The 17,027-nt window shown below is 33.3% G+C and overlaps 1 protein-coding gene across 1 annotated transcript in view; it reads right to left on the reverse strand.

Moving 5' to 3' along the window:
* Positions 1–1,095: 1,095 nt before the first annotated feature.
* Positions 1,096–17,027, reverse strand: part of LOC138694717 (homeobox protein abdominal-A homolog) — a 381,396-nt gene continuing 365,464 nt past the window's right edge. Inside the window, exon 3 of the mRNA XM_069818706.1 lies at positions 1,096–3,083. Within this exon, the coding sequence (XP_069674807.1) occupies positions 2,665–3,083 (419 nt within the window). The 3' untranslated portion in view covers positions 1,096–2,664. The remainder of the gene's footprint in view (positions 3,084–17,027) is intronic.

Raw genomic sequence — 17,027 nt, forward strand, 5'->3', positions numbered from 1 at the left:
TGGAAGTTAACTACCTACATACGTACAAACAATTTCACAACACCTTATAAGCTATAATACATTACTGAACACGACAGATAAAAAATTGGAGAGACAAAAAAATTTTCATTTATCTTGTTATGTTTTGAAATTCTTGTATCTAAGAACTGTATTTAATTTATCTTTAAATACATCCCTACTTTGAAATGACCTACCCTGACACCAAATTACGTATAATGTACTCTAGTAATTTTTATACTTGAGTTGTTTTTTATCCTCATTGAAATGAGATACTGTTAGTCCGGATATTTCTCATCTTTGACATTATCCAGAATGTTATTTCTTATATCTGTTTGCACCATCCCCGGCAAAATTCTATATAAAAATTTATTGGTATATTTAAAAATTAAAACTGCTTTACGATTTAAAACTTAATGACGCTAATTAAAAAGTAAGCCTAAAATAACATTTCCATTCAGCGGTGAAGGAAATTAGAACTACCTAAAATTATGTACCTTATTGAAAATATATTTCACGGCATGTATCATATTGGTGGTAATAAAGTTAACTGCGAACCACAGTTCTTTGAACTGAACTTCATGAAGATAAATTAAACGAACTTATGTCGAAGTTTTAACAGATTATGTTGCAACAGAAATAATTAGAATTGATGTATTTATTTCTATCATTCAAGCACAATGGATTGAAAATACTTAAACAGAATGGGAGATGGTGCTTTCTATATTGAGAGAATGTCATATTGCACTTTCGTAAGTTCAATCCGATCATATGAATAATAATTATTATTGCGATTGTGTCTTTTTGTGGTTATTTATTTTATAAATGAACTTCCATCGCAAAGCTTTATACTGAATATATATCAAAACAATTATAAATCCAATTACAAAACAAATTAAAATTTTCTAGAAAGTTAATGATATGAAACAATAACGAGAAAAAAGAATTGGTGATTATTGTAATCAACTAATTGGACTTTTAAATCCTGAATAAGAATGTTTAACATCTGTGTTACAATAACAGAATGGAAGAAAAATGTGTAATTTCACGTTAAAATTTAAAATAGAATTAAAATGATTTAATTTTTACGTATAAAAACGTAACAAAACAAATAAAAATACTATGGGAATAAATTTGATCTATAAATGTAATGGCAAGTTAGGTCTTGAGACCAGTGAAACAACCAAAAATTATTTGTGTGCAAATAGTTTGCATAAAAATGAAAGAGCTTTTCGAGAAAAATACTATATGTACATTCCTCTTCAAGATTGGTTATTATGACAACTTCGTTATTCTAAACAAACTATAACGAAGAATTAACTACAATTGCCAACATTAAAAAAATGATGCCACGACGAAGAATATGAACGAATGCAAATTTTGTAACTATCAAACATGAACACAATTATAATAATATATTTACAAAATACAATATTAAAAATGTATGACTTAACACTGTTTAATGATTTTGAAATGCTAACACTTGTTAATCAAAAATCAACGCGATAATGTAATTAAACTTAATGAGCAAGTCAAGTGAGACAATGTCGAAAAAATAACTGAAATAACTGACATTCTGTAACGCCTTTACTGTGGGTTAAATTTAGTTTTTCTTTCTCCCGATATTTAGAGAAAAAAAAAACGTAACTTTACCCCACAATCTTAATCTTCATTTTTTAACAAACAAAACAATAATAATGTCGTAGCATTTGAAATGTTATCAACTAAAAACATATCAAAACAATCCGCTAAACGTCTGTTGAAACACAACGCATGTTCTCTCGTATTTGTTTGGTCTTTAAAAACACACGTCGTTGATATTTCTGATGTTTATCCCCACCAAACTGTCGAGCATACTTGAGACCTCCTTTTAAATGAGTCCTTTTTTTATATTACGTATAGAATTTTAAGATATTGCTTTCAAGTGCTGGTGGGATTAGTTCAAATTCAATGTTGACTTAACATCAATTCTTCAACACATCGCGAAATTGTATTCTTCATTCCAGATCTCACTTGGCTAGTATCACAGTAAACTAACACTCGACAATATTTCCTCTTCGTTTGAATTATTATTTAAAAAAAAGAGGAAGAAATATTATTACAAAACAGCTAACAGTTCCCGCCGTTGAAGATGTCCTTCTTCCATACATGATTTAAGTGTACAATTGTTCAAATCTTCATATGACACTCGCTATCATTTACAGAATTTTCAAGTCTGTTACATCCATCTTCAGCTAACGCTGAACCTGTAACTTCAATTACAATTTGTAGCTTGATGTATGTATTACGAAAAGTCTTAATATCAAGAAAAGCATAGTTTTAGTGATCATTTTATACGTATTTATTTTATTCCACTGAAAAAAATTCTCTGTGAGAATCCACTAAAAATAATGGAATTGAATTCTCACAAACACGCTCCCAAGTATCGGCATCGGATTTATCAGATTCTTGATTAACACAAAGTAAATTCGCCCTCATTCACATCACATTTAAACCCAAGAACTTAAAAAAAATTGCAAATATTACTACTGGAGCTGCAATATTTTTTTTTTTAACTTACAACAATACTCGGAGCACAATGAAAATAAAGTCAACGCAATCAGTATCTAGAAGTCTAGAGTTAATATTAGTTTATATTTGGAAGGTAAGTAGTTGCTTGAAGACCCTTTATGTCGGCACTTTCGACACCGCCTTCAGGAGATCGGCTCCAGATGTCTTATCCAATCCAAGCTTATGTTGTTCGTGATGATGATGGCTGATACTATGATGCTGCTGTTGCTGTTGTTGCTGCTGCTCATGTTTTTGCTGTTTTTCTTGCTGCTGTTGTTTAAGCCTATCTTGTTCTTCCCTCTCTCTTCTGGCCTGTTCGTTGATTTCTTTTACGGCTCGCAGTTCTTTCTTCAATTTCATTCTTCGGTTCTGGAACCAGATTTTAATCTGCCTTTCTGTCAGACAGAGAGCGTGGGCGATTTCAATTCTTCGCCTTCTGGTCAAATAATGATTAAAATGAAATTCCTTCTCCAGTTCTAACGTTTGGAAACGCGTGTAAGTCTGGCGACCTCTGCGTCTCGGACATCCGTTGGGACCTGCCAACAAGAAGATACACACATGTAAGAGATTTTGTCGTGCAATTACATCTACAGGATCTATTAGGGTACACAAATTCAGATAGGAAAATATCTTTGAAGGAACAATAAATATTTTATGCTCACTTCTGTAATCAAATGCTCCTACTCCAAGTACAGTATCATTTTTAAAGAACGCAACAGCCTGCAAGTAGGTCGTATAGCGTTGAGGTCCCTCCCTACACCCGGGAAATATCCAGCATATTTTTCGGTAATAAAACAAATGGAGAGAGTTACGCAAAAATAGACCAATCGACAATTTGAAAAAATTGAGACATTTGCACAAATATGTTACTGGCTGAATTATATAACTCGGAAAAAATAAAAAATGCGATATCTGCATTTTTCTGCTATTTATAAGCAAAATTCGTTTATTGCATAAAATTTATTTTGCTTTGCATTATTAAATCAGCTGCTAGTCTGCTATTAAAATCGGTTAGCCTTTATTTTAGTATTATTTATGCTATGTTTTGCAATAGTATGAATGTCACAATACTTCCTGCATAAAATATTCCATAAAAATCAGACTTATTTCAATGACCAGTTTCTCGAAAACAGGTTTTTGGCGGTTGGTCTCTTATTGTGTAACTCCGTCCAAATTTCAATCGTGCTTTTAAAGCCGTTATTGCGATTCACTACACGTAATATGACCGAAAATTATAACGCATGGTGGTGAATAGAGACATTTACGATTTCAGTGCCTTATAGTAACTTAAGAGTTTATCAGTGCCAAACTTTTCCTTCCCATTAAACGAAATTCCCTCACTATGAGTTCAACCCGGATCAATCAGTGAAGATGCGATGCTATTTTTTTAGTTTGTTTTCTTCTTTTGTCGATCTTGTGAAAAGGAGTAATTTGGGGCAGAGGGGCAATTACCCCGTCCCGAGTTTTTCTTTTTTATTTGATTATTTTACGACGCTGTATCAACTACGAGGTTATTTAGCGTTGATGAAATTGGTGATAGCGAAATGATATTTGGCGAGATGAGGCCGAGGATTCGCCATAGATTACCTGCCATTTTCCTTACGGTTGGGGAAAACCTCGGGAAAAACCCAACCAGGTAATCAGCCCAAGCGGAAATCGAACCCGCGCCCGAGCGCAACTCTGGATCGGCAGGCAAGCGCCTTAGCCGACCGAGCTACACCGATAGCTCTCCCGAGTTAAAAAGAAATTGATAATTGAGTAGTACCGCTAAAGAAAAAACTGAGAGAACTGTACTTTTAATTTTAGAATATTACATTTCTATAAACGCTTAAGAATACAAGACGAGCAATTATACCTTTACTCAAACATTTTTATCCTTTGCTACATTAGTAGTAGTCACCTATTGTAAATAACAGTGCATTTTTTTGTTAACTGAAATTAAAACTTCATTATCAATAAAACTGTTTGTGTTCGTTTGTTCACACCTATGCCATTTCAACAGTAGTTCATGTAAATTACGTATTGTATAGGTAAGCAGGATATGAAGTTAAAACTAGGCCTATGCGTGGAAATGGAAACGTACCGTAAAGTGGGGTAAACCTGAACAATAAACAAATATAATAACCATATCAACACTATTTTTGTTTGAAAATAAAAAAATACTTAAGAAATTGGAGAAAATAAAATTAACTTGTACAATATGTTCAATGCATCCGATATCTTGCTTTAAATCCTTTTTTCATGGTCAAGATTACCCCAATTTACGGTATAGAAAGTAGTTCATTTCAGAGGAAATGGGGTGGGGTACGCCATGTGATAGCCTATACCCTATGAGATGTTCTCTAAAATATCTTGTTCTCCCAAGGAAAAACTGAAATGGTGCCCCTTATCATGCGAGAATAAACAAATGAGTCTCAAATATGAAGAGTCCACTGCAAGAATGATGGATGTCACTTTCTTGTCGAAAATGAACCAAGACTGTCAATGCATAGCTTAAGACATATAGAATGTACATAGAAAGTTATATGGCATTAACAGTGATAGTCATTGTCCAGTAATGATCGGAAAATCACAGTTAAGCTTTTGAGCGCTAAGCATTTCAAACTTTCAATTGCTTCTCCTGCAAAATGTATTCCAAATGTAACCAAAAACCAGCGGTGAATCTTATTAGTATTAACAGTATGCCACTAGGTTATATTTAATAGTTAAAAATAAAAGATGTGAGTGGACAAAATCTAATCTCATTCTCATGTGTGCCTAGGCCTATATGAAGAAAAAATTCTCATCACAGAGACAAAGTTATTGTCATTTCTATACTATATCCTCCGCCTAAAAATATGTAACTACAAATGTTTGTAAACTTTCTCTCTTTATTTCAGCGATAGATATTCAGGAAGCAGGAATGACTGGTAAAGTCTGTTTCTCTGTGTACGACATAGCTCTTATTTATTGTAGCCGAGTCTAGCACGATCACCAATCAGAGCTGGTTGAATAATGTTACTTTAAATGCATCGTTACACGTAACTGATATTATTATCACAGATGTTTCCATCAAATCCCGTCACGTTACACCGCGTCAACTCATCGTAAAATATCGGCTTAAAGAAAATCGACATATTAAGTCAAGTGCGCTTTAAGTTCATTTCGATGAGAAAAATAAGTTACTGACAATAAGATGAAAATGATCGTTCAGTGAGTATGTTGCGAATAAGAAGAAGTTATATTACTGAAAAATTGAACCTGACATCACCATTCGCAACAACCGTGACAATGAATAAAACAAAATGTGGCTGATTTCCTATTTTAGACAAGAGAAAGTAACAGGGTATGTTGTATACTCTATAAAGAATAATATTAAATTGGAAGTTCGCATCCTGATCTCTGGCAGTACGATTTGTGCCTGTAGAGATATTTAAGAGAAAAATAAGTACTATTTCTACTTCAGGGGTTAGGTACAGCTCACAGCAGTAAAATTGTGGAAATATTCAACATTTTTTCCCTCCATTACTGTACCTTGTACAATAATGAAAATTAGTATGTGTAAAACACTGTCCTGCTATATGAAAAAATATTTTTACGATTTAAAAAAATTATTTAATTTTTTTTTATTTCAAAATTCAGTTCACTGTACAGTGATGAAGCGTTTCCCACATAACTCAAAAACTATCCGACATTCTGTGATGAAATTTTTTGTGTGTATTTATGAATGTCATATCTACAATATGGTGTAAGATCACTTCTCTACCTTTGATAGAGTGTCTGATAAAAAAACAATAAATTCATTTTAAAAAATGGTCAAGTATCAGTATTTTATATTACACAAAATAAAAAAAAATATATTATTTATTAAGGAATGTAGTTGAAAGACCTTGATATTATAAACACGAGTTTCAGCAATAAAATAAAAGAGAGAGAACATGAAAAATTTACAAATTTTTTAGTTATGAGGGAAACGCTTCATCACTGCACAGTGAACTGCCAACATTTTGAATTTTGAAAAAAAACCAAAAAAATTAAATAATTTTTTTAATCGTAAAAATATTTTTTTCATATAGTAGGACAATGTTTTACACATACCAATTTTAATTATTATACAAGATACAGTAATGGAGGAAAAAAATTTTGAATATTTCCAAAAATTTTACTGCTGTAAGCTGTACCTAACCCCGTAAGGAAGGCAATATTTGCCTCACAAGTCCCAAGAACTCAAAGAGAATATATATTTTAAAACGAGATGCTTGTTATTTATACCTAAATGCAGGCAGACAAGATTTTCAGTAACATGATACGAAATTAACATGTACTGTTTTACTGCGTTAATAAAGTCCATATTTACCTGTACTTTTTACTGAGAGTTACGTCTTGCCTAGAACTCGAGTTACGGAATAAGCGTTAGTTCGAGTCCTCATAAGGGAAAACATTTTCTCATGAAGTTTTGGCCATTGTATGGGACCGATGCCCACCCAGCATCATAATAAACCTGGGGAACTACGCTAGGTAGCGAAATCTGGTTTCGCAGACCAGCTATAAAGGCTGGGGGAAACAATCGCGCCCACAATACATAGCACTACAACCAGCAACTAATGACCACATACCATGAGGTCCAAGTTCAGTGGCGGCCCGCAGCGCGACTCTACATCGGGGCAAGTCCGAAGTCTGAGAAAGGATGATGAAAGAGGGAAGTGTCATTATATTGGCGAAATAAGTCCAAGGTTCAACGCCGAAAGTTACCAGCAATTCTGCTTCAATTGGTTGAGAGAAAACTCCGAAAATCCAACCAGGATTTGAACTCGGGCCTGCTCATTTCACGACCATGCTACCCGTTACTTCACAACGGTTGACACCAATGCAATAGCTAAACATGTAGTTAATTTCTATAAGCAAGTAAATCCTATGAAGGCAACATTATAACAGTTTTCACAAGAAGTATAATAGTACATTATGCAACGAGCCTATAATGGTAGTAATTAAGACGCGAGTTTCATAATTTTCATACCAGCGTCTTAATTACCATTATAATCAAATTTCATACGACTTTTTATACTCGACCATGTTTCTAACTTGAAATTATTCATAAGTATTCATATTATTCTTATCTGACTGAGGAGCGGAACTGACCTTGTGCAATACCTCGTAAATTGTGAGATGTGCGCAGACGCGAAAGTATTGATTTTTTTCCGAGAAACAGATGTCGACATTGACCTTGACATTGAAAAACGAGATGACAAATTGAATTTATTTAAATATTATTTACAATTAACGCTAATTATTATAGTAACAGAACTGACTTTATTTCAAATATAGGTGATTTATTGATTTATTGTTGTCTTTCGATTGCATATCCGAGAATAATCGATACTTTCGCTTTCATATTGCTACAATGGTATTTTCTGATTGGTGGAACACCTGAACTTTAATGAATAGGTGTACTTTAACGAGGTTCATTAAAGGGCTGCTGCCAGGTGTATAATTACTACATTTCGGCATGGTTGAGCATAAACAAAGATAGCTTATAGGTCTTCTATAAATTTAACAGAATGTTTCAGAAAGTAATTTACCTGTACCTTTGCATTTATGAAAGTGCCTTAACACGATACCGCAGTAAATAAAAGTATCGTATCTTATTCATGTTGTGGATTCATGAAGCCATTGTTAAAAGCAGAAACAAAGGCAATATTACATTAAGCCGTATTGGGAACTGTAACGTACATAAGAGACTTTCTAAACATTTATGTAATGCTTGCATAACTTCTTTGAGAAAAGACTCCGAAAGCATTTCGGTGATGTGGGGATTAGCTGCCATAAGCTAAATTTTAATTTACAGTGGAGTAATAATAACATATTTGTGAATCCACTAAATCTATTTTGTTTACCGCTGGCTGACGTTCCATTTACTGTGAATGCATTATCGGCTAGTTTTAAGGCTGGAATCAGTGCCGCGTTGGTTTTACAGGTCGCAGTAAATATTCCTTAATGGAAACGCGAAGTAAACACAGATGCATATTACGTCTGTAACAACACAGAAATCCTAAACTATCCTTTCTTTCTAATAAACATTATTTCAATTGTAACGGTTACAATTTTGTAGTGTGTGTCTGTGTGTGTGTGGTAGGCTGTAGAAAAGCAGAATGTTACAGAATGGCTTGATACTTTGCCGGTGTTAGCCAATAAGTTACACAGGTTTCATTTCATGTCACTATTTATACAATCCAATTTATATTTTAATTTAGTAATTAGATCAGGCCTGCACAAGGTTTGCGCTCTCCGAGCCGGCTCACAGCTCATGAGCGGAATGCAGATATTAGCTGCGCTCTGTATAAGGTGGACTGGAAGAAGGGGTGATCTCGTACAAAATATACACAAAAGGAAGTGCTATTACGAGTGCTTATGAAATTAATTCCCGTTCAGTCTTTGCAAAACTATCTTAGACTATTATTAATTAATAAAGACATATTTATTTACAGAAGTAATAGAAATTCTATAGCTACTTAAATGTACAATATCATTTTGTTATATTCTGACTTATCAGTACATCAAAACGAGGTTTTATGCTGTTGGCAGCTGAAAGGAACAGTAGCCTACTGATCGTAATGAAACATCAGTTACAGATGTTCGATGTCTGCCTTTATTAAAGTTGATTATAGAAAACAGTAAAGTTGCTCACAAATATAAATGTTGAGCCAACATAGCAATCATTTTCACAGCCAGCCTGTGTAGTCGTGGATATTATTGCTAATGTTTAGTCTTGTGAAACTCAACCAGGCTAGTAGTATTATTCAAACGATCTTTAGCCCTTAGGTCACATTGAAGATCAATAAGTTCGAGCTGTAAATCGTTAGACGTTAAATGTTATGTTCCGTCTTTTAGATTCCTCCATACTGTACTGTAGCAGTAGGTAAGCAACGTGAAACAGTTACTGAGAATAGGCCTACGCACTGCACTCCACTAGATAACTGAGTGGTCGTTTCCCTCTCTTCTACCTAGCTATAGCAAGTCTATGTCATTCTGACGTATCTTCCTCTTCCTCGTTGAGCGCTGTTTGTGCAGGCCTGAATTAGATAATCCACATTAGCACTTCAAAATATTCAAACGGAGGCCAAAATCTATAATAGTTCCTTTACTCTATTAAAATATTAACTGTAGGCGTATCCTCTGACTGAGATTCTAGCTGATATGTACAGTACATCTATTATCGGGCAGTAGTCAACGTCTCACTTAACCGAAATCTGTGAGAGGAATAACAATAAGTTATTGTTTGTATAGGCCCTACATCGTAAGTCTGACTACTGAAATATGTTACTGTCAGCGATGTATACAATGGAGGGGGAAAGGAATTGGCCACCATACACCATTATCTCCTAGTTGCCCCATGAGTAGTGGCTTATTGGTATCACTTATGAGGTTCCAATCTGTCTTCGGACAGTTGACTGCAACAATATAGGTCCTCTGATCTCACTTTAAGCAGATGTTCAAAATTTTAGATGTGTAAAAAAGTCTATAATAATAATAATAATAATAATAATAATAATAATAATAATAATAATAATAATAATAATAATAATAATAATAATAATAACACTATAATAATATTACTATCTCATATCACCCAAGAAAAAGGGCAGTCGCACTCTTTCGTCTAACAACAGGGCATTATTTACTAGTGAAACACCTCTTCCGTTTTTGGATAATGGAGCCATCATCTTGCAAACTGTGTAGACTAACTCTAATACAGAGATGGACCGACATCACTTTTCAGTATGTCCTGACCTACAGTCACTCGCAGAAGTGGAACGCTATTGGGAAGCCAGGAAGATGTTTTTTCTATAAAATTGTTTCTTAATGTTTGTTCACTTGTTGTTTTCTTTGAAGGTTAATGATTCTATAATCAATTTACTAACCAATTCGATAAATAAATAATAATATAATAATATTCATCATATACACTAGACATCTACATATTGCGGATCTCCCTGGAAGTGGAATTGGCACAACGCAGAGCCACCGCAGAGGCATCACAGGACAATCATAAAACAATCCAGTCTCTTTGATGGCAACAGATTTCCGTATTATTATTATTATCACTATTATTATTATTATTATTATTATTATTATTATTATTATTATACACTGGTTTTCTGTTTCTTTCTTTAAGTTTAACTTTAAATAAAGGAGAATAATTTAATAATCGCATGGCAAAAGGAAGTACTGCACTAGTCCACCACAAACAAAAATATCACAATACTATATGCCTTATTATTATTATTATTATTATTATTATTATTATTATTATTATTATTATTATACACTGGTTTTCTGTTTCTTTCTTTAACTTTAAATAAAGGAGAATAATTTAATAATCGCATGGCAAAAGGAAGTACTGCACTAGTCCACCACAAACAAAAATATCACAATACTATATGCCTACTTGTCCACCAAAAAATGCTACCGACACTGGTATTTACTCACCAAAAATACAACAAATACTGCACTCTTCAATTACAAAGTGCCATCAATACTATATTTTCACACCAAAAACACCACAGATACGGTACTTCACCATATAAAAAAAATCGAAGACTTTATATGTCCATAAAAAATGCCACCGATATTGTACTGTACTCGTACATTAAAAATGTCACCCACACTCTACCTACTTGTCCACTAAAAATGTTAACCGATACTCCTCTAAAAGTGTCCATTAAAAATATCACCGGTACTGTACTTGTCCACCAAATATAGCACTGATACTGTACTTTTCAAGCAAAAAGTCACTGATACTGCTTTGTCCACTAAAACTATCACCAACACTATTTATCCACTAACAACGTCACCGATCCTCTACTTTTCCATTAAAACTATCACTGATACTGTGTTTATCCACCAAAAATAGCAATGATACTGATCTTGTTTACCAAAAATTTCACCAATACCGTACTTGGTCAACAAAAATGTCACCGATACTGTATCTGTTCACCAAAAATAAAAACCGACGCTGTGCTTTTCCATAAAAAAAAGAACACAGATATTGTATAGGGTAAAGTTGCCTAATTCCGTGATACTCCTAATTCCGTGATACGGTTTTTCCATTGAATGTCACGGGGTTGGGTATCTTGCTAGGAAGTTCACCGATGTCTCAAAAGTAGGCGAAAGATGTAATCTTTCGAAAAAGATATCTAGAGCTATGGTTGAACGGCAAAGGTTTGATTGACATTCAATTTTTAAAAAAATATCACGGAATTAGAGGTATCACCAAAATAGGCACTTTACCCTATATCCACTAAAAATATCACTGATACTGTACTTGCCCATAAAAACTTTCACCAATACTGTACTTGTCCATTAGAAACGCACGGACACAGTACTTTTCCATAAAATACATGTAGTTACTTTCTTGTTTCTTAATTTGTACCGTCATGTTTCCCAGAGATAAACTGTATGACATTCCAACAGTGAAGTATAGAGACCCACTACAGTTGGTACAGACTTCTAAATCACAAGATTATTAGGCCTAAGCCCAGTCGCTCTCTTATAATGTTACAGGTAAACAAAATTAACGTATGTCTTTTTACATGAAGTGGAGATTAAAAAGGATGGACGGTGATTGTAACTACAAATATACACACAACCGGTTCTTTAAAATAAACGTGAGAATCACCAAAGAAGTAATCCCAACTACCGGTAACCTAATGTAACTCTTCCTGTAATTTATGTTGGTTTTATAGGTTTCTGAACGACTACGCGTCCGTTTCTTTGTCACAAAGTAGTACCTCTAGTAATAGCTTTGTAATGTACAGTAATTAATTTGATCGCTAACTTGATATGATGTCGTTGAACTGTAAAATGTATTACTTGTTAATGTAAGTGATCTCATACGTAAGCGGGAAGTACGATTATACTGTACTTCTCAACAATTGTTTCTTTTATACCGATTTATTGCGAGAGAACTCTGCTAACCCTCAAAACATTGTCCACCTGTTTATAAAATCACATAGGTCTGTGTGTTGTAGTTAATTACGCTACTTCATAAGGAGTTAGGTACAACTTACAGCAGTAAAATTTTTGAAAATGTTCAACATTTTTTTCCTCCATTACTGTACCTTGTACAATAATGAAAATTGGTATGTGTAAAACATTATCCTGCTATATGAAAAAAAAATTACTATTTAAAAATTTATTTATATATTTTTCAAAATTCAAAATGGCGTTTCCCTCATAACTCAAAAAATTTTTAACTTTTCATGTTCTCTCTCTTTTATTTTATTGCTGAAACTCATGTTTACAATATCATGCTCTTTCAATTACATTCCTTAATAAATTTTTTTGTGTTAGAAAAAAATACTGATATTTGACCATGAATTTATTTCTTATCAAACAATCTATTAAAGGCAGAGAAGTGATTCTGCATCATATTGTAGATATGACATGCATAAATACACACAAAAAATTTCATCACAGAATGTTGGATAGTTTTTGAGTTATGAGGGAAAATCTTCATCACTGCACAGTGAACTGCCACCATTTTGAATTTTGAAAAAAATATATATAACCGGTATATATTTTTTAATCGTAAAAATATTTTTTCATATAGCAGAAGGACAGTGTTTTACACATACTACTTTTCATTATTATACAAGATACAATAATGGAGGAAAAAAGGTTGAATATTTCCAAAATTTTGCTATTGAAAGCTGTACCTAACCCCTTATTTTTTTTATTTTGTGTTAAAAGAAAATACTGATATTTGACCATGAATTTATTTCTTATCAGACAATCTATCAAAGGTAAAGAAGTGATTTTGCATTATATTGTAGATATGACATGCATAAATACACACAAAAAATTTCATTACAGAATGTTGGATAGTTTTTCAGTTATGAGGGAAAAGCTTCAGCACTGCACAGTGAACTGCAACCATTTTGAAGGGGAAAAAAAAAAAAAAAAAAAAAAAAAAACCGTAAAAATATTTTTTAATATAGCAGAAAAACAGTGTTTTACACATACTAATTTTCATTATTATACAAGATACAATAATGGAGGAAAAAAAGGTTGAATATTTCCAAAATTTTACTGTTGCAAGCTGTAGGTACCTAACTCCTTAAGATTAAGACTGGTAATGTGTTATAGGTGGAAACTGGCGAAATTTATTGTCAAAATCACAACTTTCCCTTGTCAACATTAACCCTACAAACTATCTACATATAATGCCATGTTAATGTTTATGGAATCTAACTTCTGCAAACTTTTCTCATGAAACGTGGTCAGAAGTATCGAGTTTCACATAAGAAGGCATATGAAACTGTCTCAAGAAAGAAATATGGGGAACATTCTGCTGTAAAAAGAAGAGAAATCGTATGTTTTCACTAGATGGAAACCCAGGTCGAACTATGGTCAGAATTCTTCCACGGATTCTTTGAAAAAACCTTTAAGAGGAAGAACAGTTTAAAGTGAAATCTACAAGGTAAAAAAAAAAACCCTTTCCTTTCCTTTCTTTTCAGCAAAAATTCTATTCTTCTCGCAAAAATTCAACCCTTAAAAACGTGAGGTGCCTTCGGAAACTTTCACCACAGAAAGGGGTTGAAGCTTTGTGGCAGAGAATTGCGTGGATAACCGTAAGAGGCCATACACCCTTACATCAGCAGCTGACCAGGACCAGGGGGAGGGGAAGTGTGTCCAGAGCAATAAAAATGGCTATTACAGAAGTAACGGAATAACAACACAAAAGAAACAAGACTCTGGAAAAGCAATAAAAAACACATTTAACCCATTAAGTTTTTGGTAAAAGGAGAGAAACAATCACATAAAGAAAGAGGAAATATAACAGGTCCAAAAGGAGGCAGATATACACGTGAGATAGTGTTCAAGAAACCGTTTGTTAAAAAAGAGAAAGTTTCTGCTCTTTCAAACATCTGGAATGGATATTTCGGCTAGACACAACCGCTACAAGGCAATAGCATTAACACATATTACTGAAGCGGTTGTCAAACTGCACTGGAACGAGTTCTGGACATCATTTTAAGGTCGACATTATATAATCATAACAAAGCTAAACTGTAATACTTTCGTTGCTTGTAGTTATGAAATAGGAAATTATAGCGATATGTATTGGATATGGACCTAATAAAATCAGAGGTATTCACGAGTCAACTTATATCATTATCTTTGTGTTTATTCGTCTGCTCTTTCTTCCACAAGACAAGTCTCGACATCTGATTAAACCAACGGGTTTTTCAGTGTAGAATAGTTTCGTAATTGATCATTCTTTATGATATTTGGCGACAGATACTAGAATGATCCATTAGGTAACATAGCACCCGTCCGTTTCTAAGTTGAATTGTTAGGACTGAGATGTTGAAGTTATACTGTATAATATTCTTTTAAGGATTTTTTTTTTCAAATTCCTATCTTAGTTAACATAGTTAACATGTGTTATTGTGCCAAATTTCAAATTCATAAATCAAAAAGTTTTTTTCATTTATTAATTATTTTATTTTTTTTTATTATTCGTTGTATCCTCACATATATAACTTAATGTTCCTTACGTTGCAATTTAATTTTTTGAACTGAAATTCGTTTACTTTTTACTACAAGCTTAGAAAATTAATTGCTCTGAATTTTGTTGTGATAATATATTCATAGCAGATCTTTCTAAACTTTCGAAACTTTTAGTTCACAATTTTTGTTTAAGTTTGTAATTTTAACATGTGAAAAATCCAAATTCACTTTAAAATCCAGAACAAATTCAATTATCCATACATTCATGAGCATATCGTGAGGGTTTCAGAGTGATAGAACAACATTTGTGATGTAAGAAGCATTTTATACATATGGAGAAAAAAAGAAAAAAAGAAAGAAAGAAAAAAAAAAGGAAACAGCATGTACTTTGTACTGACCGTATAAAACTCCTGTACTATATGTTACTCCGCCAGGGCTTTAAAATGATCGCAGGACAAAATTGATGATATTTTACGGAAAAAAAAAAGGTGCAGTATTTTAAGAATGAAAGTAAAAATAAATAAATAAAGGTATCCCCGTCACATGCCATGAAGGCACTTGGGGGGATGGAGGTAGAGCCCCATGCTTTCCATGACCTCGGTGGTGTGGTCGGCACCACGCTCTGACCGCCTTTTACCCCCGGGAAAGACCCGGTACTCAATTTTATAGGAGGCTGAGTGAACCTCGGGGCCGTTCTGAAAGTTTGGCAACGAGAAAAAATCCTGTCACCACCTGGGGATCGAACTCCGGACCTTCCAGTCCGTAGCCAGTTGCTCTACCAACTGAGCTACCCGGCCGCCAAAAAGAAATAAATAAAAATAAAAATTTCAAAATTTTAGCTCTGAATCCTCTTGTATTTAATGATCTTAAAACTTTATTTTTGGTTCCACAATTTAATTTGTGTCCCTCTAGAATTTAATCGTCACAATTCTTAATGGGCCTACATGTTTATTATTATTATTATTATTATTATTATTATTATTATTATTATTATTATTATTATTATTATCATGATCATACTTATACTTAATTTTAAGATTACAACGAATTACAGTTTAATAGCAAGTTTCAGATTTGGTTGCAAGGTTCGAAAAAATGATCATAAATTTCAAAATAAAGCAAAAAAAATGAAAATATGGAATAGACCTATATATACTTACGCCTAAAAACTTTTATTTCTTTCCAACGTTCCCGTTTTTTTTATCAATTTTAAAGAAAAAGTAGACAAACTTTTAATGAACTGAGATGAATTAGAAATGTAGCGTGGATTGATATCACAAATAAAACACTGTAGGCCTATATAAATTGAATACAATGATTTGTGTAATAATTCACGAGGGAACATGACAGTAAACTTACTTTTCGAAAGCATCGGTACCTATAGCAAAGGTGTGGCGACTATACCTTTTCACACCTTGTGAATATGCCATCCAGAGTCATTGTGTAACCTAAATTAAAGCTATCGCATATAATGAGACAAGAATAAGGTTCCATTTACTCTGCAAGCCCTGTATATGCGCTATTTAAACTTAAGTGTACACAGACAAGCCTATGGGTTGTTACACAGCTTCGCAGTTCAGAAATCACATACTGCTGAGTAGAGTTCAACACGATATGGTTATATGAATATACGACGACATTTTCTCCTAGAATATCTTTCCGTCTCCTTCTATCCTTTCCTTCCTGCTGTTCTTGTTTTCCAAACGCGAAGAAATATGCTTATTTTCCTTTTACTGCTAAAAATAAACAGTTTCTGTAAAGATGAAATATGAGTATTTTGATAGTGACATTATTTTTCAGAACCCTAATAATGCTGGCAGAAATTTCGATGATGCAGGAATTTCTTTCTCTACTTTTACGTACGAATTCTCTCATTGGACAGTGTCCAAATATTCTATAATTTAGCGGAAGGGTGGAATTCATTTGCTTTAAATTTCTTTCTGTTCCTTTCCTATATGAAATCCTAAATTAAAGTCATTTTGAAAAGC

Source organism: Periplaneta americana, chromosome 2 (genome assembly GCF_040183065.1).
Source record: "Periplaneta americana isolate PAMFEO1 chromosome 2, P.americana_PAMFEO1_priV1, whole genome shotgun sequence".
NCBI classification, from domain to species: domain Eukaryota; kingdom Metazoa; phylum Arthropoda; class Insecta; order Blattodea; family Blattidae; genus Periplaneta; species Periplaneta americana.